Source organism: Eutrema salsugineum, unplaced genomic scaffold (assembly GCF_000478725.1).
Source record: "Eutrema salsugineum unplaced genomic scaffold, Eutsalg1_0 scaffold_7, whole genome shotgun sequence".
Classification (NCBI taxonomy): Eukaryota; Viridiplantae; Streptophyta; class Magnoliopsida; order Brassicales; family Brassicaceae; genus Eutrema; species Eutrema salsugineum.
This window is the reverse complement of record NW_006256486.1, coordinates 1,192,447-1,219,307: the sequence shown is the minus strand read 5'-3', so window position 1 is coordinate 1,219,307 and position 26,861 is coordinate 1,192,447. Positions and strand designations below refer to the sequence as shown.

At 36.8% G+C, this 26,861-nt stretch overlaps 6 protein-coding genes and 1 non-coding gene across 10 annotated transcripts; 4 read left to right on the top strand and 3 right to left on the bottom strand.

Annotated features, from left to right (window-relative positions):
• Positions 1-999: 999 nt before the first annotated feature.
• LOC18010912 (probable E3 ubiquitin-protein ligase ZFP1) lies at positions 1,000-4,222 on the top strand. Its single transcript, XM_006392756.2, has 7 exons — positions 1,000-1,172; positions 1,417-1,528; positions 2,051-2,756; positions 2,828-3,219; positions 3,315-3,419; positions 3,586-3,753; positions 3,842-4,222. Exons 3-7 carry the CDS (start codon positions 2,072-2,074, stop codon positions 3,986-3,988), a joined length of 1,497 nt encoding a protein of 498 aa, XP_006392818.1. The 5' UTR covers positions 1,000-1,172; positions 1,417-1,528; positions 2,051-2,071; the 3' UTR covers positions 3,989-4,222.
• Positions 4,223-4,464: 242 nt separating this feature from the next.
• Positions 4,465-7,458, bottom strand: LOC18011073. Of its 2 annotated transcripts, none has more exons than XM_006392755.2 (9): positions 7,032-7,458; positions 6,839-6,946; positions 6,626-6,708; positions 6,011-6,441; positions 5,755-5,918; positions 5,545-5,630; positions 5,294-5,424; positions 4,870-5,199; positions 4,465-4,777 (listed from the first exon to the last, which is right to left on the bottom strand). In XM_006392755.2, the coding sequence occupies exons 1-9, from the start codon at positions 7,341-7,343 to the stop codon at positions 4,596-4,598; spliced, it is 1,827 nt and encodes a 608-aa protein (XP_006392817.1). In that variant the 5' UTR covers positions 7,344-7,458; the 3' UTR covers positions 4,465-4,595. The 2 variants fall into 2 exon arrangements, with proteins under 2 accessions (XP_006392817.1, XP_024005957.1); XM_024150189.1 differs by having other exon boundaries at positions 6,856-6,946; positions 7,032-7,162.
• Positions 7,459-10,458: 3,000 nt separating this feature from the next.
• Positions 10,459-13,321, top strand: LOC18010921 (sodium/calcium exchanger NCL). Its single transcript, XM_006392754.2, has 7 exons — positions 10,459-10,974; positions 11,305-11,490; positions 11,579-11,760; positions 11,867-12,012; positions 12,089-12,368; positions 12,457-12,771; positions 12,864-13,321. The coding sequence occupies exons 1-7, from the start codon at positions 10,575-10,577 to the stop codon at positions 13,110-13,112; spliced, it is 1,758 nt and encodes a 585-aa protein (XP_006392816.1). The 5' UTR covers positions 10,459-10,574; the 3' UTR covers positions 13,113-13,321.
• Positions 13,322-13,622: 301 nt separating this feature from the next.
• TRNAI-UAU lies at positions 13,623-13,696 on the top strand. Its single transcript has one exon. It is a non-coding gene; the product is annotated as a tRNA-Ile (tRNA).
• A 1,709-nt stretch (positions 13,697-15,405) lies between these two features.
• On the bottom strand, positions 15,406-17,555 carry LOC18010920 (transcription factor TCP3). Of its 2 annotated transcripts, none has more exons than XM_006392752.2 (2): positions 15,851-17,555; positions 15,406-15,718 (listed from the first exon to the last, which is right to left on the bottom strand). In XM_006392752.2, the coding sequence occupies exon 1, from the start codon at positions 17,150-17,152 to the stop codon at positions 15,929-15,931; it is 1,224 nt and encodes a 407-aa protein (XP_006392814.1). In that variant the 5' UTR covers positions 17,153-17,555; the 3' UTR covers positions 15,406-15,718; positions 15,851-15,928. The 2 variants fall into 2 exon arrangements, with proteins under 2 accessions (XP_006392814.1, XP_006392815.1); XM_006392753.2 differs by having other exon boundaries at positions 15,501-15,760.
• Positions 17,556-20,008: 2,453 nt separating this feature from the next.
• Positions 20,009-22,268, top strand: LOC18011016 (formate dehydrogenase, chloroplastic/mitochondrial). 2 transcript variants are annotated; one of them, XM_024150195.1, is made up of 4 exons: positions 20,009-20,303; positions 20,938-21,112; positions 21,199-21,724; positions 21,815-22,268. In XM_024150195.1, the coding sequence occupies exons 1-4, from the start codon at positions 20,022-20,024 to the stop codon at positions 22,164-22,166; spliced, it is 1,335 nt and encodes a 444-aa protein (XP_024005963.1). In that variant the 5' UTR covers positions 20,009-20,021; the 3' UTR covers positions 22,167-22,268. The 2 variants fall into 2 exon arrangements, with proteins under 2 accessions (XP_024005963.1, XP_024005962.1); XM_024150194.1 differs by having other exon boundaries at positions 20,932-21,112.
• A 2,186-nt stretch (positions 22,269-24,454) lies between these two features.
• Positions 24,455-26,600, bottom strand: LOC18011015 (malate dehydrogenase 1, mitochondrial). The gene is made up of 7 exons (XM_024150196.1): positions 26,230-26,600; positions 25,945-26,118; positions 25,588-25,756; positions 25,366-25,427; positions 25,160-25,281; positions 24,951-25,068; positions 24,455-24,862 (listed from the first exon to the last, which is right to left on the bottom strand). The coding sequence occupies exons 1-7, from the start codon at positions 26,470-26,472 to the stop codon at positions 24,725-24,727; spliced, it is 1,026 nt and encodes a 341-aa protein (XP_024005964.1). The 5' UTR covers positions 26,473-26,600; the 3' UTR covers positions 24,455-24,724.
• Positions 26,601-26,861: the final 261 nt, after the last annotated feature.

Sequence of the window (26,861 nt, the reverse complement as noted above, 5' to 3'; positions counted from 1 at the left end):
CTTCCACAAAGTTATGTTTGTGTATTAGTATTACAAAACACAATTTTGACGCTGTAACATTAAAGACAATGCATCTCTTTAAGACAAATCAGATAAATTACAGCGCATTTGAGTTTCGTTTCTTGGATAAGTTGTGGTTGTATAGTTTTAGATTGTTCACAACGTTGTGTAAGCCATAAATTGTAAATTAATATATTGGGCATAATTAGGTGTCAAGCTGGTTCAACAAAGAAAGCACATGGGGACACTTCCCCAAAGCTGTGTTAAGAAAACCAAACAATTAATAACTTTGCTCAAAATGTATCTAATGCAGAAAAAATAAATATCCAGAATATATTTTTTACAAAGTTTTCTAACTTATACACGTTACCATAAAAGTTGTACTCGTCGTTTTAACAAATTTTCACACAAATTAATAAAAAACATATTAAAAAATCACTTATACTCTTAAAATACAATTTGATTCTTAGAATTCTTCATAAGTTGATGTTAAATTAGGTATTTTGTACGAAAGTTTGCATGCGTTAAAAATCTTAGAGGACATTAATTGTGAAATGGAAAGACTATAATTGTTTATGGCGTAAATAAATAAATATACAAAATCACCAAAACTTTGATCGTTTAAGAAAACAAAATCGTTTAAAGTTTTAGAAATAACTAACTAATAAATGAGTTTTAAATTCATCATGGTTGGGCATGCTTCAGCAATCAGCTCTAATAAAGACTAAAAAAAAAGATTATGAAATCAAAAGTTTGTATATAATTAAAGTCAGAAATAAATAACTATCAAAATTTAACAAGACTATGTCGTCCTCTATATAATTACGGCGTCGTTTAGGTCTATAATTAGGACACTGTTTCACTTTTTTACATTAAAAAAAAAAACTATGTGCTGCAAAAATGAGAAACCAACGAAAAAAAGATTAAACGAAGAAAAAAGAGAAACCAATGAAAAAAATAGGAAAAATTAAAGAGAAAAAATGGAAAATAAAAAATTGAGAGAGAAGAGAATAAAAAAGATAAATGCGAAAATAAAAACCTTCCGTCACCGTGCGAGAAGAAATCAGAATCAAGAAACCGACGTCCCTCTCTCTCTTCTCTCTCTCTCCCTCACCTCCTCTTTCTCTCTTCCCCTCGGATCTCTCTCTCCCTGATTAAACCTCCAAAATCAGGTAATTATCTCTTTTAATCATCACCATAATCGGTTTCTCAGGCTTTTCTTTTTGATTATCAGGGTTCAAAATCATTGTTTATTTGGTGGGTTTTTATTTATTTTTATTTTTAGTTTTGATGGATTGTTGTTATTATTATCTTCATGAACTTCATCTGAAGAAATTGCATTGTTCTGGGTTAGTTGGTTTTATGACTCTAATCTCCTTTTGATCATCTAGATTGTTGCTTTTCTAATCTTTGCAGGGAGTTTCGGGTTTCGGATTCTTCAAAATTACAAGTCTTTGTCTTCTGTAGCTCGTTGCAGCCCTTTGAAATCTCCAAGCTTTTGTTCTTTCACAATCTTAATGTTCTCAAGGTCAGAGTTCTTGATTTTGTTTATTTTAGCAATTTTGCATAAGACGGTTGTCCTGATTATTAGTTAGGCATGGTGGGCTAGTTTCATCCATTTTTTTTTTGTTAATGTATAAAAGTTTTGATCTTCTTCTTTTTGGCATTTGAAGATTTGTTCTTAGTTTCTGTATTTGGTTTTAATTCTGCTGCTAAATTTATATTGAATCTTCATAAGAATGATCTGTTAGCATGAGTTTGAGAATGCACAATGCAAAGTTTCTTTGAGGGACCTTTTACATCACTTTCTCGGACCAAATCGAGGAGAACATGTGCTATGTATGTTTTTGATTTCGTTACTTAAATCCCCGGATCAGAAGCTGACAAGAGTGCAGTTGATGTAATAGCTTAGGTTTTAGTATCAGCTTGAGATGTAATAATGCTGCGTTGGTTGGTTCTATTGAAATAAAAAAGGCTCAATTTCAGTTTATACTTTGTTGTGTCATCGTTATGGCTGCTGATGTTTTTTATGAAATCAAAAACCTCTCAGAGGGCTTCTGCAGCAAGCGAAATGGGACAAAGAAATAGAACGGTCGATTTAGAAATGGAGCAGCAGCAATCTCAAGCCTCTCTCCAACCAGAACCTTGCATTCTCTTAGGCAGCTTTCCACAACAACCGGATACTAATAGCATCCCTGCCATGGTTGCAAACGTTCCTAATTTAGAAGCACATTCTCTTCAAGACCAGAATTATGACAACTCGGCAATGTTCTACGGTCTTCCTCAGTACCATCATCATCATCATCATCATCATCAGCGTGCTCCCACGAATTTCTATGTTCCCTATGTGGCATTTCAGGCTCCGCCAAGTCAGTTACCTTCTTCTAGCAGTCACGGTGTAGTTGGAGTAAGCTCTGATCATGAGTACGAAAGGAATGCTCATTTTATGGATCACACAAGAGGAGCATACAAAAGAAAAAACGCTGAAGGCTTAACCGGAAATCCTCAGTATTTAAGTACTTTAGCAGTTCCATTCAATACGCCAGAGGCAGTGGCACCATTTGGAGGCGTGAGGAACAGACCTGGAGCTGTTACAATGAACCCTGTTCTTCCTCCTCATGCTCCAAACAGCTTCATTCAAGGGAATTACGCAGGCCATCATCCTTTTCAATCTCCTGGCTCAGTCTGGTATGATCAACACCATGGCAGATCTGATGGTTCACCTTCGTTTTGGCCCCACACGCCTTATATGCACGGTACCTCCCATCCCTTCTCTCAGTTTCTAATGTAAAACATGTTATTTATCCATCTTTGAATGATCTTTCAGGTACTAACATTGTCGCTGGTCCCATAGAATCTAGTAGTAGAAACCCTACAGCATTTATGTATCCTTCTCAAGTAAACCCGAGGGACCATTATTATGGTCATCATCATCACCCAACACCTTCTCCTGTACAAGGAGTGAGAGGCCAGAGCGCCACATTCTACCCTCACATGGCTTCTTCGGCCTCATACAGAGTTCCTCCTGGTAGCTTTGCTCCTCAGACCACAATGAATAGTGGCCCCTCGGGTTCAGAGATGGGTTCGAATCACGTGAGTCCTGTTCAACCAACCGGGTTTCGAATATACCAGCAACATCAGCGAGATGGTTCTGTACCTGTAGCAACTCTTAGACAACACCGTGGAGGAGTTCCTCGGCTTAGAGTGATGCCTGATGATGTAACTTTCTTGCCTCATTCTTTCGTCCCCATCTTCTTCGTTTTCGTAGTTGCTCAAGAGGTTCTGTTTCTTTTGGTTCTTTACAATGTGTGTAGGAAGTTGCGATATTGGAGTTTGGAGACTTCCTTGGAGGTTCTGGAAATCATCACATTGATCATCATAGAGATATGCGATTGGACATCGAGGAAATGTCTTACGAGGTGAGCCCATTTTCTTAACTCTTTACCGATGTAGTTATCAGAGTTAAAGCGTTTAGCAGCTGAAAAGTTAACGGCTTTTGCATGAGCTTGAGAATCCAATACGCAATTTTCTGTGATCACGGTTAGGTTTTTGTTGATCTGATTTGAAAACCTGGGGTTTGAACAGGAGCTTCTTGCGTTGAGCGAGCGAATTGGAACCGTAAACACTGGTTTGCCAGAGGAAGATGTTAAGAGTCATCTCAAAATAAGAACATGTTCTGTTATCAACCTTGATGAAAAGTCGTCGTCTCCAGAAACTAAAGATAGAGATACTGAACCGTGCACGATATGTCAGGTAAAAATAGCCAAAGATCATAGCTCTTTTACACACAGGCTTTGGGTTTAAGAGCTCTAAAGAAATCTCTCAATTTCTTCCTAAACAGGAAAGCTTCAAGAACGAAGAAAAGATTGCGACTTTGGATTGCGGGCACGAGTATCATGCTGAGTGCTTGGAGAAATGGCTGATTGTGAAGAACGTTTGCCCAATCTGTAAATCAGAGGCACTGGTCATGGAGAAGAGAGAGGTATAATAATAGGAAGAAGAATGGCTTTTTAATCTATTCGGTTTATATATATTTATATAAAAAGGAAACTTAAGAGAAGAGAAGAAAACAGAATTTGGGTTTGTTTTCAGCTCCAAAAAAAAATTCTGTAAATTTGTACCTTTTTTTTGTTTTGTTTGTGCACATAATATGTGTGAATGGTCAAAAACTGTCATCTTTTTAATTTGGTTTCTTGGCTACGTGACAATGAAAAAATGTACAGGCTAATTTGGTTTTTCTAGGTTTTTTATTTTATTTTATAATTCTACAATTCATCATATCTTTATTACTGTCGTTAAGGTTCAACATTTCGAAAACAACATGAAATGCATTGTTGAAATCAAATTTACCGACAAAAGTCGCATTGTGAAACACAATATCTGAATAATTTCATTGCAACTATTTTAAATCTAAAGTTTTGATTTAATCAAATACACTGGTATAAATAAAATCTGTTTGTAAACAAAAGTTATTCACCTATATCTTCCATATACATGCATAAGACCTCAAATTTAGTAAGTCATGCATGTTCCATCAAAATAAAGCTTACATAGTGGGAACCAAAAAATTATAATAACACCAAAATAGGTCTATTCTATAATATGTGTAAACAATTAAAATTTCGTCTGTGTGTTTGCAAGGAGTTTAACAATTCTATGTTGTAGCATTTATTCTCCAACAAACCGTACACTATTGTAACATAACTAAACTCTGGTCCATAGATATGACTTGCACATGCCGCTTTGTAACTCATCAATCTCATCATCTCCAAACCTCCTGTCAAGATCAAAGAATTTGTAATCAGCTAAAAACACGAAGATGAATCTGAAAACAGTGTTTAGATTTTCCGTTTCATATAAAAGATATACCGTTTTCTTCTTCTGCCTCGAGCTTTTCGAACTTTTTAATTTCTGTCTCGAGTATTTCCGAGGAGAAATGGCGGTTTAGCCACCACTTAGCCCGAAGTGTCCATGATGTATCGGTGAACATCTTAGGTGTCGGGTTGTATCGAACAGAGAAATTTTGTTGATTACTTTCTTCTCCAGAGCCGTCGAAACATATTGACATACGGTCTTCATCAAGATTCTCAAAGAAGAGAAGCAAGCAAGAGGCAAACTCTTTCCAGATTTCCGGCTCCGGAAAAGAAGCTTCTACATGCAATGCTATCATTTCTACAATCGACTCTCTACTATACCCATCTGCAAGTAATTAAATACAAACGGAATTAGAGACAACTTAAGGCAGGATTCAAGATCTTTAAGACTAAAAGAATGGCTTCTTGATCCTACATACCTTCTAGGAACATTCCATAAAGCTTCTTCAGGGTAGTTACACAAGTAGGATCAATCTTTAAGACATCTTCGTAGCATTTTGCGAGCATTGTGCTCTTAGGATGAAACTTCTCCGCCATAGCCGCCTTAATCCTACAATTGAGCCAAAACACCAAAACTTCACTTCAGAAAATTCCTCTGTTTCTATATTCTAACTTCCAAAGGCAGGCGCAAATACTAAATTAATAGGGACTGAGAGAGATCTTTTTGTACCTGAAAGGTTTGATGTCATGTACTTTGTTGCACATCTGCTCGACCACTTTCATCGCTTCATCTACATGGCCTCCAATTAACAGAAGCTAGAAGGGAATTTAAGAGAAGAGAGAGGGGAAAAAAGAAACATCCAATCAGTGTGAGACATTCAAGCTTTATGGGAGGAACATTATGAGTCACATAGGCAAAAATGGTTATATCAGTTTTTACCTGTACAAGTGGATGTAATGCAGCTAGTGATACATGACGGGGAGACTGCATCGTAAGCCGCAGATATCTCACTGCTTCCTTAAAATAAGAATCATTAACAATCTTTCTATAGCAATCAGGATCTTCTGGTGGTATCAAAGGAAGCAACCATGGATCCATGTCCCCTAAGAAAACAAAACAAAGAAGCCATGAAATCAACATAACTGTTTGTGGGTTATTGCATAATGCGAGCTAAAGAAAACTCTAGCGTACTAACCAAGAATTTGAATAAGAGCGGGATCAAATGAAACTCCATTTTGGAAAGAGTCTTCGTTTTCTTCAGAGGTGACATAGAGTCGTGGTGGATTGGTATAATGCTGAGGACTCTCCAGTTTTACCTTCACATCCATCCCTTCCGCTAAATCACTGATGGATATATGTGAAGTTCGTTTATAATTCATGACCGAAGACTCTGACTCGTGTTTAACAGAAACCTCCGACTCCACAGAGTAAACAGACTCCTCCTTGACCGAACACTCAACCATAATATCAGATCTTGGTTCCGACACATTAGATATGCTCTCGCTGCAGTCTACATCTTCAGGCTGTAACTCTGCCACGAATTTACGACACCACAATCTGTAGAATGTGAGTCCTATAAATAGATTGGTCCGTGGAAGCATTGCCAAATCACGGTTCTGCATCATGCTGCCAAAAGAAGAAGAGAAGTCAACAAAATCAATTCAAGCAAGATTTTGACCATCTCGGATAATTAGCTAAACATACAAACAATCAATACACGCAATTACAAGATAACATGTGCATTGAAAATAGGATAACTATAGAAATCATAGAGAGCAAGAAAACTAGCTCAAGAAGATATCAACTATACCTGATTACAGCACTCTCGGCTACACTATCCATCCCATGCTCGATAAAATGGCAAATTTGTTCAAACCAAACCAAGAGCTTCTCCTGTCCAAAATGACCAGGTAAGTCAATGTTAGTCTCGAGCCTTAAAGAACAATATTCAAAGCTAAAAGAAAGGAAAATGCTGTATTGTCCAATAACAAATTCTTATGTCTGTTATAATTTTAAAAGGGACCTCTTTATGCTGTTTACCAATCTTCCCGATCCAAGTATCATATATTTTCCCAATCTCATCGGCGTTGTTTTTGCAAGATTGCAAGTGACTCAGAATTTGTATATGAGACTGCAAAGACACAAAACCAGAACAATATAAGAAACAGACAGCAACAAGCAAGCAAGACACTACTGTTCCATCTTTGGAGATAAACCTCGTATTTGAGCCGATTCATCGCTGGTGAACCATCTCTCATTGTTCCTTGCATCAAAACGCTAAGTACACTACTTGCATCTCTCCAGTTTCTATTTCGAATCAGCTCACGGAGGATCTTTGGCAATCGTTTGAGGTACTCGCTTCGGCTATTTCTTGGCCCAAGAAGACCCAGAAGGTAAGATGGTTTCGAGACGCAAAGGAGAGTTCTCTTGAACTTCCTATCTGAGACGACATCGGAGCTAACCACGCAAGGTTGCTTATCAGGTTTGATGTCCTCAAACATCTCAGTTTTTACTTCGGTTTTCACCATTGCCGTATCCTCAATTCTTCGGTGTTTTTTTTCACAATTCAGTTCAACAAGGAGAGATGGGGAATTAGGGTTTCCTCTTTGGCCTCCGTCGAATCGAACTTCTGACGAAAGGGGAGAATCGCCGGCGATAGAAAACTCTCCGGCAACAAGCTTATAAGAATCTGCAAATCAGAAACCCTGATTCCGAAAATTGGGCTAATGGGCCTTTTCTAATCCAATATATTAGACCCATAATAGATTAAGTTAAGCCCAACCAAATCACACAAAAAATCAACCGAAATAGTATGAAATTAACCAAAAATAACCGTAATAACCGACAAAAGCTGAACCAAATGACATAAATTACGATTACCAATAATTGGTGTTTTACTGCTTACTGGTTTTGAAAGATTTACTTTCAATTAGTAGAGAAGTCAGAACTAAGTAAGGTCCCCATCTGCTATATGTAACTCTCCAAATATAGAAATCTATTAGTGTTTTTTTGCTCTAAATTAATTTTTAAAGGTATGATTTGGATTTTATTTTATTTATCTACAATGTCGGCAAGTGTTGACTAATTTATGATTGTGCCCCTGAAATCGGCTTGATATTACACGTGTAGCCGCGTAATCGCGTAATTAAATCCGGTAGCAGTAAATTACTAACGAACGGTTGACAAAAAAACAATGTCTAACGAACGGTTCTCATCTAAATCTACAGTACCCGAATTGCCCCTACTTACTTTTTATTATTTTAGTCCGTGCCTACAATAATATGTTTTAAATCGTTTTCAAGTTACAAATACGGTCAAAACAATGTATCAAAATAATGATATTCTATTTTTCTGCGTCAAAGACAGACATTTAAATTGTAATAAAATGTAACAATACATATATTTCTAACCACTAATTCTTCACAAATTCGGTTGTTAACTTTAATCTGTTATCACATTGAGGCAATACATGTTTTTAGAGCTTACACAATTAAAGTTTTTTAGAGGGTCTCTCATAATTGAAAATAATAATAATAAAAAAAGAGAAAGAATAAGATGAGATTTTGAAACTCATGAGAAACTCTTCAGCTATATATTTCTTTAGTATTCGTTTAATTTTTAAAATTAAAAACTTAATTATAATATCAAAAATATATTGATAAGAGACTCTTTTGAGTTTCTTAGACCATGTTTATTGGAGAGACTTATGTGTGTCTCTTAAGTATTAGTTTAGTAATATTGTTTAGTTAAAAAACCTCTTAAGAAATGTTGATTTATTTGAGTTACATTAGAGAAACCATAATGCGTTTTTTTTAACAAAAAAGGTAAACAGCCAGATTTCATATACATGTCGATCAATGTGGTTTTTACATACAAATCGTACCAAAGCTGATTTCTTATTACATATCCGTGAATCGCCTTTCCAAGTTTAAGCAGCCTAGGTTCAGCAACAGCTTGTAGAAGACTACTTATCGAGCTGGTGTTTGGCTTCAGACCAGCAATTTGCATTCTCTTCAGTATCGCAATGGCACCTTTGTATAAGCCTTTGAATGTGTGGCCCTGACAAAAGAGAGTTCCATGTCACTATATCTGGTTTCAAACCACATCTCTCCATTTTTTCCAGGAGAGTCATGGCATCATCTACATAACCAAATGCAGTATGACTCGATACAATTGAGTTCCACGAAGACAAATTCTGGTCTTTCATTGAATTGAAAACTTTCCTGGATGATTCAAGCTTGCCATTCCTTGAGTACATAACAATCAAGGAGTTACACACCGATATGTTTGTTTCAAACCCAAGTCTCAGAACATACCCATGAATCTATCTCCCTTCTGCTAAACCTTTTTTATGGCTACAAACTTGCAAAAGCTTAACCATTGTTCTATCATACGCTTTTGCAGCAGAAAACTGCATCTCTCTGAACAGTTTCAAAGCCTTTTCCCACTTCCCACTCCGAAAATTTACCATAGTTATCTCGTTCCACGCGAGATCATCTCTTTTAGGCGTTTCAGCGAATATTTTGTTGGCGACATCCGAACTCACACATCTTCCATAGAAACCCATCAATGCAGAAACCACGTGTGTATCTGAATTATCGAGACCTCTCTTAATCAATCGGCCATGGATATTGAAACCTAAAAACGGATTCATTAGAACAGTACAAATTCTCAAACACCATAGCGAAAACTAAATTCGATTGAAATCGATCAACTAAAACCATCAACAAATTTTAGAAGATGAAGAGACATGACGAAATCGACGAAGGAGGAGTTCAGAGACGATAAAACTTACCTCCTCGTTCGAACAGAGTTCCAATCTTTCTCCGGCAGACGTCGCTTTGATCGGAACCGGCGAGGATAGCTGCAGTCGTGGTGAAGGCGATTCGGCGGAGGAGAGAAGCCTTCTGTGTTTATTTGGTCGACCAAAAACAAGAGCAAAATTTTTTTCCTCTTCTCTGTTTCATCTCCAATAGCATCGCGACACGTGGCAAGCAAGAGACGTATGTAGCGGATCCGAAATAGAAATGTCTCTGCTACTTTTCTCTCTTTAATGCCCATTTCTCATTTAATTTAAAGTCCAATATTAGTAAGAAACTCAGTTTAAAGACTCTGATAAACATGCTCTTACCTCTGCAAATGGTTTATTGGTAACAATATACGAAAAGAGAAAAATAAATAAATGTTGAACAATTCATTATACTTTAACAGAAAAAAAAAATCATTGTTGAATTTTTGAGGAAGGCCATTAATGTAGGGAAGAGGAAGCAAGACCTTTATTTTGCCAATAAATTAGGTGTCATCTTTCACTTTTTGTAAGGTGGACAAATTTAATATTATCAACTTTACACATGATTCCTAATTCTGTATTTAGAAGATAATCAAATCCAGCAAAGACCAAGATTTGTAGTATTTAATATCCGTAAATAAAACGAAAGAACAAGGTTAAAATGGTCTAAAGACTCTGTGTCTCTCTGTCTTCTCTTCTTCCTCTTTCATCTCCGGTAAATCAAATCGCCATCTTCGCAACGTCATTTTTACTTCCCGGAAAAACTGCCCCACACGATTTATACACACACACTCACACACACACAACTTTAATTATCTGTCCAATAAAATCTCCATTTATATAATACATAGTGTATATGTGTATATATACATACCCACCCCACAAATCTCTACTTAATTTCTCCATGAACGTCGTCCTTTGATTTTGCTCAGTTAGCATTTTTTTTGTTTGTTTTCATTCAAAATCAATCATGAGATTCAGATCTCTCATCTCTCTCATCTTCCTTGTGTTCTTCACTTCATCGGCTTACGCTCGATTCGTCGCTGTACATCCATCTTCGACCGGTCTTATCTCCGATGGAATCGACGGTGGAAATCCCGGCTCCGGATCGGTTATCAAGACGGTGGTTTCGGCTCCTCCGGCTGAAGAGAAAGAGGAAGCTTGTGAACAGACCTACGGGTTTATGCCGTGTACTAAGACGGCGCTTGGAAACGTGTTTTTGATTTTGGTTTATGGATTTCTCATGTTCACGGCGGCGACGTATCTCTCTGCCGGAAGTGAGCTTCTACTCGAGATCCTTGGCCCTGGAATCGTCGGTGGTTTGTTTCTTCCGATGCTCGGCGCGCTTCCTGACGCTATGCTTATTATGGGTATGTGAAAATGTTTGTTTTTTTTTTTTCTTAATTTGAAATTTAGATCTCAAGAATTCATTTGGGTGAGAAAGCCAAATTTTTGAAGAAGAACAAAAAAGTGAATCTTTGTTAGGTTCTGTGAATCAAATAGTGAGTGATGAAGAAGATACTTTGATGGTAACTGATGAACTCATAACTTGTCACCTTCTACTTTTTAGCCTATCCTTATCTTGTTTTTTGTGTGTCATTAGAACTTTTGATGTGAAGTTATTATCTTTGCTCTTTTTTTTCTTTTTTGCTCTTGATGGTTCTTTAAAATTGTATTAATGTGTTGGTGTTACTCTCCAGTGTCTGGACTTTCTGGAGACGCAGCAACAGCTCAAAGCCAAGTCTCTGTGGGAATGGGTTTGCTCGCTGGCTCCACCGTTATGCTCCTCACTGTAATCTGGGGAACTTGCACTGTGGTTGGCAAGTGTGACCTTCGTGATACAATTGCTGTAAACAACCAAGACACTAAACGCTTCAGCCTTAAAGGTAACCAAGAAAGTGTCTCGTCTCTGACGGATTCTTCATTTTTTGCTTCACTTATGTAACTGTTGTGTGTTTACTTGTGTGTCTGTAGATTCTGGTGTAACTGTTGATGTTTGGACCAGCTATGCTGCAAGGATAATGGCTATATCGGTTATTCCGTTTGTCATTGTCCAGCTTCCACAGATGTTGGACTCAACATCTGGAAGACATTTGGCCGTCTTGGTTGCTCTAATCCTCTCTGTTGCCATGTTGATCTCTTACTGTGTATATCAGGTATTAACATACAATTCTCAGGACCACTAGACTGATGTCTCTTATTTTTGGCTTTCTCCATCTTGTTTACTAGATTATTTATTCTTCCTCGTATGATGATATCTAGGTATTCCAACCGTGGATCCAAAGGAGACGGCTCGCTTTTGCAAAGCACAAGCATGTTATATCAGGAATCCTAAAGCACTTGAAACAACATGCTTTGGGAAGGCTTCTTGATGATGAAGGTCAGCCTGATGAACATGTCATTCGAAGGTAAGTCATGGAGAGAGCAAAAAAATTAGTCACTTTGCTCGGATTCTCCTTGTGCTCAAGTTTATCCGTTTATTAGGTTGTTTGAGACAATCGATGCAAACAAGGACGGACACTTATCAGCGACTGAACTAAAGGCTCTTATCATTGGGATCAGCTTTGAGGATATAGATTTTGACAAAGATGATGCTGTGGGAAAAGTTCTCCAAGATTTTGATAAGACTCTTGATGAGCAAGTTGATCAGGAAGAGTTTGTCCGTGGAATTAAGCAATGGCTTATCCAGGCAATGGGAGCTGCTGGCCCAGCAGGTCCTGATGCCGGTCCTCGAACAATGAAATTCCTTGACCATTTCCATAAGGTAAGAGAGACTATTGAAACCCCATTTGAACACACTTGGGTCACAAAACTTCTCTGGAATCAACACAATTTGTTTTTTTTGGTTGCAGCAAACAAAGAGAGAGCATGCTCTGTTGGGAGATAATGAAAATGGTGAGAATGATGAGGATTCAGGGGAGGTCGCAGATCCCAAATGGATCACTATTAAAGCAGCTCTGCTGCTACTGTTAGGAGCTGCTATTGCTGCTGCATTTGCTGATCCTTTAGTCGACACTGTTAACAACTTCTCAGCGGCCACCGGGATCCCTTCTTTCTTCATTTCCTTCATCGCTTTGCCTTTAGCTACCAATTCAAGTGAAGCCGTGTCTGCCATCATCTTTGCCTCCCGCAAAAAGATCAGAACCGCCTCATTAACTTTCTCCGAGGTCCGTTTATTCAGTGAACCATCTTTCTGTCTCATTATACTTCCTAAACTAAAACCGTTTCTCATGTTTATTTGTTTGCTTTTTGTTTGCAGCTATGTGGTGGAGTGACAATGAACAACATTCTCTGTCTCTCAGTGTTCTTAGCAATCGTCTACGTTCGAGGACTAACTTGGAACTTCTCATCAGAAGTGTTAGTGATTCTCATTGTTTGTCTCGTGATGGGCGGTTTCGCTAGTTTCCGGACAACTTATCCTCTTTGGACATGTTTCATAGCTTACCTGCTTTACCCATTCTCATTGGGTCTGGTCTATATTCTTGATTACTGGTTTGGCTGGTCGTAGAGATCCCTCCTCTCGTTCAAAGGTTTAATTCACATGAGCGAGTTTGTTCTCACGTCTTTCGTTTTTTTATTTTCTTCCTCTTTATGTTATGGATTTGAGAGTGTAACAACTTAAGTTAAATTTCTGATATATGTCACTGTTTGATGTGTTTGAAACAGATTCTTATAAAGCTAATATTATCTATTCTTGTGTATGTATACAATATTCTTCTCCTACATCTTTCGTTATTGCTCCTTTTGTTTGCTCGTTCTTTTACTTATGTGTGTTACGATTCTGGTATTGAACATTAAAAGTTGAGACCACTTCACTTATATTGTACTGGAGACTGAAATTTGTCAACTTCTCAAAATAAAATAGAATTATGAAATCAACTTATGACTGTCTTCTATTGCTGCTGCTGTATAAATCTGTCATTTGTCTTCATTGTCTCCTCCAACTTAGTGTGGTCGATGCGACAACTACACTGAACATTGTGGTTCATTTTTTGTTAACGAATAATCTTATCGCCAGAGCCCCGTAGCTCAGCTGGTTAGAGCGTTGGTCTTATGAGCCGAAGGTCGCGGGTTCGAAACCCGCCGGGACTATATCGTCTAAGTTTATCTAACATATTTTTGTACTTTCTTAGACCCAAACTCTTTGAAAAGCTATTTATCTCTTTTCGGTATCACTTTCATCAATTTTGGGCCTAAACAAACCGAATTCGTCAGGAAAACTCATCCCTGATAGAATCTTTTCGATTAAATGATGTTTGAAAATCAGGATAAACTTTAAAGTGACAAGAAGGGAAATTGGAACAAATTTGGTTGTCCTAGTATATCCTTTGAAGATCAAAGGTGGTTGTATTCTTTACTTTAATATTCAAAAAGTATTATCCTTTGAAGAAAGATGGACACTTTCAAATCCTCAATCTGAAAAATAATCATTAATGGGTATGGAATATTGGAATGGAATGAAGAAAAATTAAAAAAGAATAGATAGATTAACAGCTGTAACCTTGAGATCTGACAATAGATGGATAGAGAGAGAGAGAGAGGGGACCATTCTCTAAAGCTGACAACCTTTTTTCCCATTTTGGTTTCATCCTTTTTTATAATTGACTTCATGTCCTTTTTAGGACAGAAATAAAGCCCAAAAAATTCAAAGGTTTTACCTCATTAATCTTTCACATAACCTGATTAACATGTATTTGCATCTATCTCAAACATATGCATTTGAACAAGTAGGCGAAAAGGAAGAAAGAAAAAGAAGAAGAAAGATCTTTTTGCAATGTAGAATTGATATGATTTCTATATTTATTCTATGTCTAGCCACTACTTCCATCTCATCCTATCACACCAGTGCATCACATGTAAAGTTTGGTTCCTTTAAGCTTCTCCATTACATATTTCTATACATCAAGAAAGTTTTCTAAGTCTTCCAAATTATAATAGCGAAAAACCAAATCGAACGAAGTAACATTAACCTATAGTTTTAAGTTCTAGCTCGCAATGGACAGCAAATTATGGACTGAAATCACATACCCCACTAAGCTATTTGATCTGAAAAGAAAGGGACTTTGGCTCTTCTTTCAAAATTCCTTCATTTAGGCCAACAAGGGTGACTTCATGACTAATCTCATGTCCCATTCTTTTTTACTCGTTTAAAGACTATATATCACACTCACGTTTGGTGGATCTCCTACACACTTCTTTAAGTAAGTGTTTTAAAATAAGACATTATTGACACTAGACATCAATATCTCTTTTGCTCTTTCTCATAAATCGTTTCCTTCAAGTAGCCACTAACAAAAATTCAATTTTATTTTTATCCGTATATTTAAAACTAAAACTCATACTAATTTCCCCGCTAAATAAATAATGAAAAAGCCAAAAACTAAAAAATATATATATATTTTTCCTTTTTTTTTGGTACAAACCCATCATTCTAAACCCCTAAATTCCAAAATAAAAAGCAACACATGCAAACCCTGTCCATGGAAAATGACTCTTCATCTATGGGGCCAAAAGAAGAGATTAAAGGAAACATAAGAGCAATGATTGTTCCAAATTCCATTTGTCACTCAATAGAATGTTTAATTGTTTATAAACTACAGATATTGGAAAACAATAAATCAAAATTAAATTCATAGCAGTGGGAATGAACGCAACGCAAAACCAAATCACAATCGTATTATTTATAACAAATGTCTAACAATTCGATGTAGATTGGTGGAACACTGTTCCTCTTTGGGTTTGGCAAAAAAAAAAGAAAGAAGATATTTCTTGAGGAAAGCATCAAACCCACATGGAATAAAGGGAAAAAGGTTGAGACTTTAGATTCAAGTGGGGTTAAAAGGTTTCCAACACAAGAGCATGAGGGAATAACAAATTTATTTAAAACAACAACAACAACAAGAGCAAAATATGCTTCATAATCAGGATTACAACAAACATATGTGAGCTCGTGGGGCTAGAACATAATAGAGATTACAGCTCTGATTTATACAAAATGAATTCAAATTAGCAAAGGCTTGGACTTGGAAGAAGAAGAACTTGATACTGTCGATCAGATCTGTTTCTCTTTCTCTTCTTCCTTTCCTTTCATTGGATTTATAGGCCATTCGATATCTGAAAACACAAGCAAACACATTCCCACATAACCTTAGCGCCCTGAAACGTTAACAAGAGTGCAATTTGATGAACGGTTACATTGTAAAAGGACAAGACTTTCATAATTGGGTGTTTCCAAAAAGATCGAACCTGGAATATGGAAAGAAACCATTTGTGTTGCACTCGTTTATTCTCTTTTTGTTTCCTGTGTGTGTTTTTGAATCTTGATTAATGGCGAGAATCAGATGAAGCAGACGACGGTTTGTTGTCGCGGTGCTCCTCTTGCTCGCCCTGAAACCGTGCCGGTATACAAAAACCGGAGAATTCACCACTCGAACCAAGTGCGATGCCTGGAATCGCTGATTGGTGAATCGCCGGTGGAATTTGGTAAGGATGATGATCCGTGTTAGTGTACTGATGATGATGGTGAGGATCAAACCAAGCACGAATCATGGGTGTATTAATGGACTGAAGGGGACCCCTCTGAGAAAAAACCTGACTTTGGCCATAATCTGGCTGAAACGGAAACGACGTCGTTGTCGCCGGAGAAGCAAACACAAATCCTCCTCTTCCTCCTCCGATTGCGGCGGAATCAGCTGCTCCGCCGTTGTTCCACGTCACCACTCTTCCGAATTCCGGTGACTGGTTGTGATTCTGTTGCGACTGGACCCAGCTTGCCGTCGATGAATCAAACCCTAACGGATTGCTCTGGCCGGAGAACTCAACATGCTCTGTTTGGTTAGCAAAAGGCGGACCATTTTGGAAAGATTGAAGTGAGAGACGAAGATCTTGGTTTTGGGTATTATTGGTGGCTCGTGAAGGAAATTCCGACGGTGGCTGATGATGATAGTTCTGCGGCGGAGGAGATTCCGTTGAAACGACTGGGAAAAAGGACTTTATAGTGTCAGCTATCGAATCAGAGTCCATCGACGCCGGAAGAAAACTCGAGTCGTGATGACGATGATGCTCTGTTTCTTCTCGGGTTGATACCGAGCCACCGCGAATTCCCGTCTCCGGCGGCGGAGAAATTAGGGTTTTGGGTCTCCTGGGTTTAGCGTTTGCTGCAGCTTGACGGATTGTATCGGCGGGATTCCAAGGAGGAAGCTTGGCGAGGTCGTCAATGGAGGATTTAGCTTTCATGATAAGCCAATCGACGGCTTTGCTTGGTCGATCGAAGCCGAGTCTATCTTGAACGTCGTAGAATTGAATCGCCGTCGGAGCTGAAAGCCTCACGCGCCGGTCACGTGGGCCTTTGGCTGTACAAACTTTGCTGTGTCTGTCTTTTCTTCCTGTTGACCGGACAATGTGACCTCCTTGCACCTCCACGATCTCGCCGCAACCACCGTTCTCCGTCGCCGCTACCGCCGAAAACAGCGACTGGTGTGTCATCGCGAGAAGAGGCGGCGACTGCGAATCTACTAGATGGTGGTGGTTAGGTTCCTCATTCCCCATCGTTGGAGCATATTGAGGAGATTCAAGGTTGTCGTCGTTTTCGTCGGTGGTGGTGGGATTGCGGCGGCGGCGACGGCGGTCGTTAGCCACCGAGGAATCCAGAGTCACTTTGTTTCAATTCAATGCATCTAATTACCGCATATTGCCTCTCCCTCTTCCCAAAACATAATCTAAATCTGTCACCAAATCAACAATACTTTATAGACCAGGAACATGAAGAAATAGTCTTTCTCGAATCTTGAGGCTAACCCATATATGAATGTCTCTCCTTTTCTTTTTGTTTTTCTTGAAAAACTTGTCTCTGTTTTTAGGAATTGAAGAAGCAGACCAAAGAAATGAAGCAAGAGGAAGATGGAAGATAGAAACCAATAAAGGGAGGAAATAGAGAGAGAGAGATGTGGAATTGACCAGTCCAGAAAAGTATTTTCAATTTTCTCGGGAAAATTTACAGCGACAGTGAAAACTAAAAGGAAGCGATTTAGGGGTTTGGGAAGAAAAGGCAGCGGCCAAGGAAGAGTGTGTGTCTGTCTGGTCATAAAGCTAGTTGGTTTATATGAAATCAAAAATAAAACGAACTTTAATAAGTTAATTAGTATCAGCGTTTTATTTAAATCTGAACTAGATTTTTACCCTGTGCATCCGCACGAGAATTATTTTTAATCAAAATTTGTAATGTAATTTATGTTTTCTTTATAGATATAATTTTTCTGTTAAATGACACGAATTTATTTTTATGTTTAGACATAATATGTTTTTTTTAAATTAATATTATTTTGATCACGATCATAAAAACATAATTCTAATCCGGTCATTCTATTAATAAAAAAATTACCGTTTTTATAAAAAAAAATCTAACTTGTTCATTATATTAATCTAAAAAGAACTGTAGTTATAAAACCATAATTCTAACCTCCACGTTCATATCACTATATAATATAAATATTTACTAATTTTGAAAATAATTTTTATCTCAACCCGCATAAGATCACAATTATAAAAAAATCTAATTCGTTCCATCTAATCATTATATAATATTAATATTTGTTAGTTTTTAATATGTAAAATTTTAGTGTAATTGAATATGATTAAAAAATATAGTAAAGTATTCATTAATCATATATGTTATTCTGAAAATATTATTTAAACTTCAAAAGTTAAATTAAATCTAACCTATATTTAAGGAAGTTTAAAGTAATTTAAATTAATATCTATTTTTCAGAATTAAATTTAATTACAAAAAATAGTTTGAATTAATAACCTATATTTATGGAATCTTTAATTATCTAAATTAATATCTAATTTTCGGAATTCAATTTATATATAAAAGAAAATATGTTTTAAAATAATATTGTAGTAAATTCGGATAATTTTAATTTTTTTTCTAAATATTTTTTTTTTAAAAAAATGTAGAACTGTTTAGAAGCAAGTACTAAAAGTGATCAGATTATAAAGTACACTAAAGAATTAAGAATATAAATGTTAATAATAGGGTTTGTGTGAAAAAGGTAGAGAGGACGATTGTGGATCCAATAACCCGTTTCGCAATTTAGTGCAAAAGAAAAGACGAATGTTGACGTATGATAAAGTCTGCATGCGTCAGGTTAAAATTTTAATATCGAAAGGAGGGATGCTTTTAATTTAGGTATCCTCTTGTTCAGAGAAGCATCACTCCTTTACGAGGAGTCATTATTTGTTACTATTATAGAATAAGTAGCTAAATAATAATATAAATTTGATTTGAATATGAAATTGTACAATTAAATATTTGGAAACATATGATAAAATGTAATTGAAAATTTGATAATAAATATGAGAATAAAAATAAACTTAGGCTTGTTAAACTTTTTGTATCAATGGTTTTGCGTCGATAAATTATCAATTTTATATATTATTTGTTTATATGATTTTAAATTATAATATTCTGGTAATAATCTAGTATATATATATATTATTACATTATAAAAAGTAATTACGCTTGTTTTTAAATATTTTTAAACAAGAACTTTCAAAATTAAGTCTAATAAAAAAATAAAATCTGTACAATATGTCAAAAAATTATACTTGGTCTGCAAGATCTTGCTCTCCAAGTTATATCTATCAAAAGATAGAAGAAAATCGACTAAACTAGTATTATAAAACTGTTCAATGTTTTATCTTTCCTAAAAGGAAAAAATATTTTCTTTTTACCGAAGGAGGTTTACGTTAATAAGAAAATTAATAGACAAAAAGATGCATGCAACTATTCAATTTCAAGAGGTAAAAAAAACTGACAGCCACCGTATTTTTCAGTGAGGTTTTTTTTTTTTTTTTTTTGTCGAAGATGGTAAGTTTTTCAGTGAAGGTTCATACTATATAAATGCTCCCTTCTCCAATTAGTGACTTCACAGATCAACTGAGAAAATGGCAATGCAACGAGCCACCGGAGCAATGGTCAGAGCCTGTGCTTCCTCTTTTTCTTCAGGTTACTTGGCACGTCACTTTCATGTAAGAGCATGTACATTAGTCATACTGTTAATGGGTTTGTTAACTTTTAAATAATATTATTTTTTGAATCCGTGAACAGTGACAATTTCGTGAACAGTGACGAATTTTGGGAAAAGCCAATAAGCTTTCTCCACGTCTCTTAAGAGACCATATGTTAGAGCATCAATATCGCGGTTTCGAGGTTGGTTTCTTAAGCAATTAAAAAAAACAAAAAATTAAGAAAATAAGTGTAAAGAACAGAAGTCGATCCTTATTTGGGATCAAGAAGGAGCGTTCCTTATTGCAACGTGGCATAAAAGTATTAGTTTAACAAATAAAAGGAAAGAGAAGTTTTTTCGTCAATTCTCTCTCTTTGTTTTACACATTCTAGAAATTTCAAACATCGATGTTCTTCTCCTCCGACGAAGAACTAGACTCTGCTCCTCCGTCAAATCTCCGGCGCAACCGTTCGATTTGCCAGACCCCGATGATGAAATCATCGCTTCGGTGGAGGCATCAGAAACTCCCACCGCATGTATCTCCGTCTTTTTGGATTCTCCGCCGCGGTTGCATGTATCTCTGTCGGCAACTCTTTCGATCCCTCTCCACTTCCAATCCTTTTCTCCTCCTTCCCTCAAAGCCTCGGTGGATGCATCAGAGGTTGAGGATTTCCAAAATGATTTCTACGGTAAATCATATCCAATTCTATTATTAACCTTTATTTTTTTTTTTATCAAGCTTGATTTAGATTGTTGTCTATGCTGGATAAGTGTAATCAAAGTGCTGATTTGCTGATTGGATATGATATGTTTAACCAAAGTGCTGATTTGATCAAGCTTAACCGATGTGCTGAATTGTGAGTTGATGTGTGTTTTTTGAAGCTTAACCGATGTGTTTTGCTTGACTAACAGATATGAAACCCAATAAAGTTTTTTAGTAAGAAACCCAATAAAGTTTTAGCAATGCACCATTAAAACCATTAAGTTTCTTAAAAATGTTTTCTAATCTAAATTTAGTAATAAAATATTGTTAAGAAACCCATTTGAAGTATCAAGGATAATGATGCTCTTAAGTATGCTATTTAGCATACATGTTGATAACTTTTGGGTTTTTTCTTTTCTTTTTTAAATGGATTTGCTTAGGATATCAAACCCAAAACTTTATAAGAGACTCCAATGGACATGCTCTAAGGATCTCTTCTTTTTCTTTCATGTCTTCATTGTGGTTCTTAGATGCTTTAGGTTTTTTTTGTTATATTCTTTGAAACATGTATACATAAACTAAACTATATGTACTAAATTTAAATAACCTTCAAGAAACAGGCATCTTCCGGTGATACAAAAAAGATTGTTGGAGTTTTCTACAAGGCCAACAAATACGCTTCCAAGAATCCTAACTTCCTTGGCTGTGTCGAGAATGCTTTAGGAATCCGCGACTGGCTTGAATCACAAGGACATCAATACATCGTCACTGATGACAAAGAAGGCCCAAACTGCGGTAAGTATTTTTTTTTCTTCCCTTTTTTCTAATATAAATGCATAGCACAAATTATATAAATACTTTTTTTTAAAATAAAATGACAGAACTTGAGAAACATATCCCGGATCTTCACGTGCTAATATCAACTCCTTTCAATCCGGCATATGTAACTGCTGAAAGAATCAAGAAAGCCAAGAACTTGCAGCTTCTCCTCAGAGCTGGCATTGGCTCCGATCACATCGACCTGAAGGCAGCAGCAGCTGCTGGTCTAACGGTTGCTGAAGTCACTGGAAGCAACGTGGTCTCTGTAGCAGAAGACGAGCTCATGAGAATCCTGATCCTCATGCGCAACTTCGTACCAGGGCACCAGCAGATCATCAATGGCGAGTGGAACGTCGCGGGCATTGCACACAGAGCTTATGATCTAGAAGGGAAGACGGTAGGAACTGTGGGAGCTGGAAGAATCGGAAGGCTTCTTTTACAAAGGTTGAAACCATTTGGGCATGACCGGCTTCAGATGGAACAAGAGCTGGAGGAAGAGATTGGAGCTAAACACATGGAGAATCTGAATGAAATGGTTACCAAATGTGATGTCATAGTCATCAACACTCCTCTCACAGAGAAGACAAGGTAATTAATGAAGACAAACACTGAGTACAAGAACGCTTTTATCTGTGGACGTTTGACTACTTATGGGTTAATTCTTGTTTTCTTATACAGAGGAATGTTCAACAAAGAGATGATAGGGAGAATGAAGAAAGGGGTTTTGATAGTGAACAATGCGAGAGCAGCCATCATGGAGAGGCAAGCGGTGGTTGAAGCGGCGGAGAGTGGACACATTGGAGGGTACAGTGGAGATGTGTGGGACCCGCAACCAGCTCCTAAGGACCATCCATGGCGTTACATGCCTAACCAAGCCATGACTCCTCACATCTCCGGCACCACCATTGATGCTCAGCTACGATATGCAGCAGGGACCAAAGACATGTTGGACAGGTTCTTTAAAGGGGAAGACTTCCCTGCGCAGAATTACATCGTCAAGGATGGTGAAATTGCTCCTCAGTACGTGTGAGCTTTTTTCGACTATTAAAATCTCATATCCAAACTGGACAAAGCAAAGCTTACTATACTAAATAAATTTTGTCTATTTGAAATCGTTGTAATAAAACAAGAAGACGACGTGTGTCTTAAAAAAACAATTTCCTGTTGTATATATGCGCGATGATTCGTAGCATATTATTGTCTCTTTAATCAGATTTGATCTTGCATATTTTTTCCTCTTTATATAGCTCCAAATTATTTTCAGATCTTTTGTTATTGACTGTCCAAAACAAGACAATTTTTTTTTTGAACTTACATCAATTTTTGAAAGTATACATGCAAGAATCAAACGTTTCATTCAAGGGTTTTGTTATTAAATGTTGGAATAGAAAAATGTTTTAGTGTTCTTTGATAATATCGACTATCATTATAGAAAGACATCCATGACCGTGGCCATTTTGATTATCTTGGTGAATATAATAAGTGCTTAGAAGTTCAGAGTTTAATAAGAAATTGTGGCAACTATTTTTAGTGTTGATAATGAAGTGAAATACAATATTATGATATCTTTGGATGCTGCTTTGTTTTAAAAAGTAAATACGGCGTTTCAAAATTTTAACTACAAAGAATATAACAAAAGAAAGAAGCGTAAGACTTTACAGAATTAAGTAAATATGTAATTGCTAAGGAATTAAATGGAAAATAAAAAAGAGCTAGAAAAAAAAATTAAAGGGAATCTGAAACTCAGTAAAGATGGAGTAAGAATGCTACTTTTGACAACTAAGCTAATGAAATTTTACAATTTACAAGCCCCAACCGCCCACTAAGTATATCTCTTATTCTCATCCCGAGACCTCAATGCGAGCTTTCTGCACGCGTCTGATTCCACGTCACGTCTAAGTATTCATCCAATCCACTATTACTCAGAGATTATTTTGGATTACGACTCTATTAGGACATTCTCATTAAGAATAAACAAAACAAAATAACAAATTTAAGCAAATTGTAAGCAAAACAAAAGCAAAAAGGAAATAAATGACATAATAATATAGATTACATGTTGAAGTTTAGGACATTAAAGATTACTATTTGTTAACTACAAACTTAGTTTTAAATCTCAAAAAAACTACAAACTTAGTTAGCGAGCATTCTTGTATTCATTTCAAACGCTTGTACAAAATATATATACATATCGATATAGTATTAGCCTAAACCTTGTCCCGCAAGAGACTTGTCGCTTAAGACAATTTACAGCTCAGTGTTAGCAGTCCAATATAGCCCAATACTAAACAATTTTAAGTGAGACGAATTCAATATGATGATCCTTGGGATTGATCCAAATTTTCTTTAGAAGATCTTCCAACCTCATGAACAAACAACCACGTGCTTGCGACTCTTAAGCAAAGTGGCAAGTCTACGGTGTATCGTCGTCAGCCTCCATTCACCAAAAAAAAGGAGGCGGAACGTGGAAGTGGAAGTAAAAAGTGAGAAAAAAAAATTTTACCAAAAAAAATTAATTGAAAAAACAAGGAAACAATAAACACAACCATGTCATATTTCCACATTTGTTTGTTAGATGAACTTTATAAGATGAACTAGCATTTGTTTCTTATTTTTGTTGCATTTTTTTCTTCTTATTTTTGCTTATTTTTTCGCTTTATTTGTCTTATTTTTGCTTTTTGTGTAAAAATGATTAACTAACATTTTATGGTTTCTTCAGTTGAACTGATAAAATTTAGTTTTTTTGTGTGAAAAAAAACTGATAAATTTTGTTGAGCACCTTTTGTTTTACAAACTATGCTAATATCCACACGTAGTGTTTTATTTCCGATCATGTCTTCTATAGAAGTTTTCTGATTTACAAGATAAATTATGTTGAAGTTATAACGCATTCTCCAATTACTTTCAATCATGCATATAGATTAATTTCCTCATCACAAAATTAAGCGAGCACTCTTTTTAGGTTTGATTACTTACGGGATGAGTAAAGATGAATCCTGAAAAGAAGCTTAAGTTTCAACGATGTATTTATGAGGATGTCCAGGATAGTTTAGATCTTCCAACGTAGTTCATAACACATGATATCAACTAAGTATCATTCTTTAAGCACACAAGCCTCTTAATTTTAAGGGAGAATATCAAGAAACCGTAACTTCAAATCCAAAACTTATGAAAATTGCACGGTCTCATAAAACTTCCAGTGAATGTGGATATTTTTGTACCATTCCTCCCTAAGACTCCACGAGACAGATAAATCTCTCTTTTCGATTTTTGGTCAATCACTTTTGGAAATCTCAAACTGAACAATAATCAAATCTGAGAAAAAAATAAGATTTCATTTCCGGTAGACAGATAAATCTAGATATGAAACACCTTTAATCGATTATAAGAACCAACCACACTTATGAACTCTGTTCATGAAAGAAGCCTCATTGTTCCAAAAAAGGAAGAAAGAATCATAACTTTAACATGTTACGGTTTATATCTTGGTGCTTAGGAAAGAGCAACCCAACACATGGCTTTTATTGATGCAACACAACGACGGAACCGGAAAATTGGAAAAGTACCAAAGAGTCAAAATCGGTTTACTCATTGGTTGGCAAACTTAACTCCCTTTTCGATGGAAGACTTGAGTTCTGGCTTCAATGCTTCCAAGCCTTCCTTCTCAAAGTCTGAAAGTGGCCCCAAATCAAGAACCTCCTCCACGCCGTTCTTCCCCAACCTCACCTGAATCATAATCACATTCATCAACTAAGTCATGAGAGCATATGATACGGATAGTGTTTTTCAATAGATGCTATGTTTTGAGGATTACCTTTGAGGCAAAGAAAGGAAGCTCAGTGATTGTGGATTGCACGTATGAGCATTCTACAACATCTGGAACTCCGTTGAGTCCTTTCAAGCACGCATCAGCAAATAGTGCACCGGCATAGCTGTGACAATCAGATAACAGAAATTTAAGAATCAAATGTAGACTCAAGAAAAGTGAGAGAATGATTATGAAAAGGCCAGTACAATACTTACGCCATTGACAATGTAGCTGAACCCTTTCCTGCTTTTGCCTCCACGACTTCTGTACCTCCATCTTGGGTACGTTTAGTGAGGGCGGTGAGTACGTCACCTGACAAGTTGGCTTGAGGAGTGGCCTAAATGTTTACAAACAGAGTAACTTGTTGAGACAAAATAAAACATTCAAACGTAGTTTGAGTAGAGAGGAAATGAGATGTAACCTGAGAGAAGAGTGGGAGAATGGTAACGCCAGCATGACCACCAATCACCGGAACATTAACTTCTGCAGACGCAAACAAGTATTCAACTTAAAAACCTCAGGCTTGTCATACAATTTTTAGGGTAAAACAAATCTAGTGCTAAAATGCCAGACAAAATCCTCGAACACATTTCGAAGGAAAACATATATGATTACAAAAGAGGATACAAGGGTCAACACAAACCTGCAACAGGGACATTTGCCTTTCCAGCATAGAAAGTCTTGGCCCTCACAACATCAAGAGTGGTTACACCAAACAATTTCTTCTCATCGTACATACCAGCCTTCTTGAATATCTCTGCTGCGATTGGAACGGTAGAGTTCACAGGGTTGCTGATCATATTAATAAGTGCCTGATTCAACAAAACAGTCACTCCAAAAGGTCAGTCCTCTTTTGATAGAAAACTAAGCCCAAAAGGAGACTTTTTTACACCCTACAATTCATGCTCTTGGTATACATACTGATTCTAAGAATAGTAAAATATCAACCTTTTGATATGTATGATTGTAGTAAACAGGTGAGAGATGGTAGAAGGCTTACATGGGGGCAGTACTTGGCGATGGCAGTGCAGAGGTTCTTGACAATTCCAGCATTAATGTTGAAAAGATCATCACGGGTCATACCAGGCTTCCTTGGCACACCAGCGGGAATGATAACGAGGTCAGCTCCTTCAAGAGCTTTGGCCAAATTATCATCGCCCATGTATCCAGCAACCTGTGAAATAGAAATTAGAACTAAGAGAGATGTCTTCAAGCAGGAGAGAAAGGCGATCTAGCGATTCACTCCAAATCTAGCAATCGATGTAGGAACCGAGTTCAAAATTACCTCAGATCTGGTGTTGATATGACCGACATCAGCGGCGACTCCGGGAGTGTTGGCGATATCGTAGAGGGAGAGACTAGAGACGAGTGGATTGAGTTTCATAAGGAGAGCAAGAGGCTGACCAATTCCACCGGCGGCGCCGAGGATTGCGACTTTTCGCTCGGGTACGGATTCGGAAGAGAAGCTGCGGCGGAGAAGCGACTGCTTCGCCGAGGCAGAAGAACGGACGAGCATGGATCTGAACATTTTTGGGATGAAATCTAGGGTTTCTGAGGAATCTGGTGGGGGAGAAGAAGCAAATCTAAGGAGATGCTTTTTTTTTGTTCTTTTTATGTGGTGAATGAAACTCTGGCGAGACACTCGAGGATAGTTGATGAGCCTTTTTAATGCTTCCAGGTCTCTTTCCGGTTCTAACTTTTAAGCTCAAATTCGGTTTAATTGTTGTCCCAACAAAACAAAAATTGGTTTAATTTATTTTTAAAGGAAAAATATATATGGTAATTTCAAATAATGAATTGTTTAAATTGTTATTCTCATCCCATATTATTTAGTCAAAATATTTATCTTATATACGAAATCTTGTTCGTAATTTCATTTATGATGATTATGAATTTTTTTAGAAGAATATTCAAATT

Bases quoted from the DNA above. Each gene is read 5' to 3' on its own strand.
- LOC18011016 (XM_024150194.1), top strand. From the start codon at position 20,022: ATGTTCTTCTCCTCCGACGAAGAACTAGACTCTGCTCCTCCGTCAAAT. The intron at 21,113-21,198 runs GTAAGTATTTTT...ATAAAATGACAG, and splicing joins CAAAGAAGGCCCAAACTGCG to AACTTGAGAAACATATCCCG. The intron at 21,725-21,814 runs GTAATTAATGAA...TTTCTTATACAG, and splicing joins CCTCTCACAGAGAAGACAAG to AGGAATGTTCAACAAAGAGA.
- LOC18011073 (XM_006392755.2), bottom strand. From the start codon at position 7,343: ATGGTGAAAACCGAAGTAAAAACTGAGATGTTTGAGGACATCAAACCT. The intron at 5,919-6,010 runs GTTAGTACGCTA...TTGTTTTCTTAG, and splicing joins CGCTCTTATTCAAATTCTTG to GGGACATGGATCCATGGTTG. The intron at 5,200-5,293 runs GTATGTAGGATC...AATTACTTGCAG, and splicing joins TTATGGAATGTTCCTAGAAG to ATGGGTATAGTAGAGAGTCG.
- LOC18010912 (XM_006392756.2), top strand. From the start codon at position 2,072: ATGGGACAAAGAAATAGAACGGTCGATTTAGAAATGGAGCAGCAGCAA. The intron at 3,420-3,585 runs GTGAGCCCATTT...GGGTTTGAACAG, and splicing joins TCGAGGAAATGTCTTACGAG to GAGCTTCTTGCGTTGAGCGA. The intron at 3,754-3,841 runs GTAAAAATAGCC...CTTCCTAAACAG, and splicing joins AACCGTGCACGATATGTCAG to GAAAGCTTCAAGAACGAAGA.
- LOC18011015 (XM_024150196.1), bottom strand. From the start codon at position 26,472: ATGTTCAGATCCATGCTCGTCCGTTCTTCTGCCTCGGCGAAGCAGTCG. The intron at 26,119-26,229 runs GTAATTTTGAAC...TCTATTTCACAG, and splicing joins ATATCAACACCAGATCTGAG to GTTGCTGGATACATGGGCGA. The intron at 25,428-25,587 runs GTTTGTGTTGAC...TTGCGTCTGCAG, and splicing joins GGCAAATGTCCCTGTTGCAG to AAGTTAATGTTCCGGTGATT.
- LOC18010920 (XM_006392752.2), bottom strand. From the start codon at position 17,152: ATGGGGAATGAGGAACCTAACCACCACCATCTAGTAGATTCGCAGTCG.
- LOC18010921 (XM_006392754.2), top strand. From the start codon at position 10,575: ATGAGATTCAGATCTCTCATCTCTCTCATCTTCCTTGTGTTCTTCACT. The intron at 12,369-12,456 runs GTAAGAGAGACT...TTTTGGTTGCAG, and splicing joins TCCTTGACCATTTCCATAAG to CAAACAAAGAGAGAGCATGC. The intron at 12,772-12,863 runs GTCCGTTTATTC...TTTTGTTTGCAG, and splicing joins CCTCATTAACTTTCTCCGAG to CTATGTGGTGGAGTGACAAT.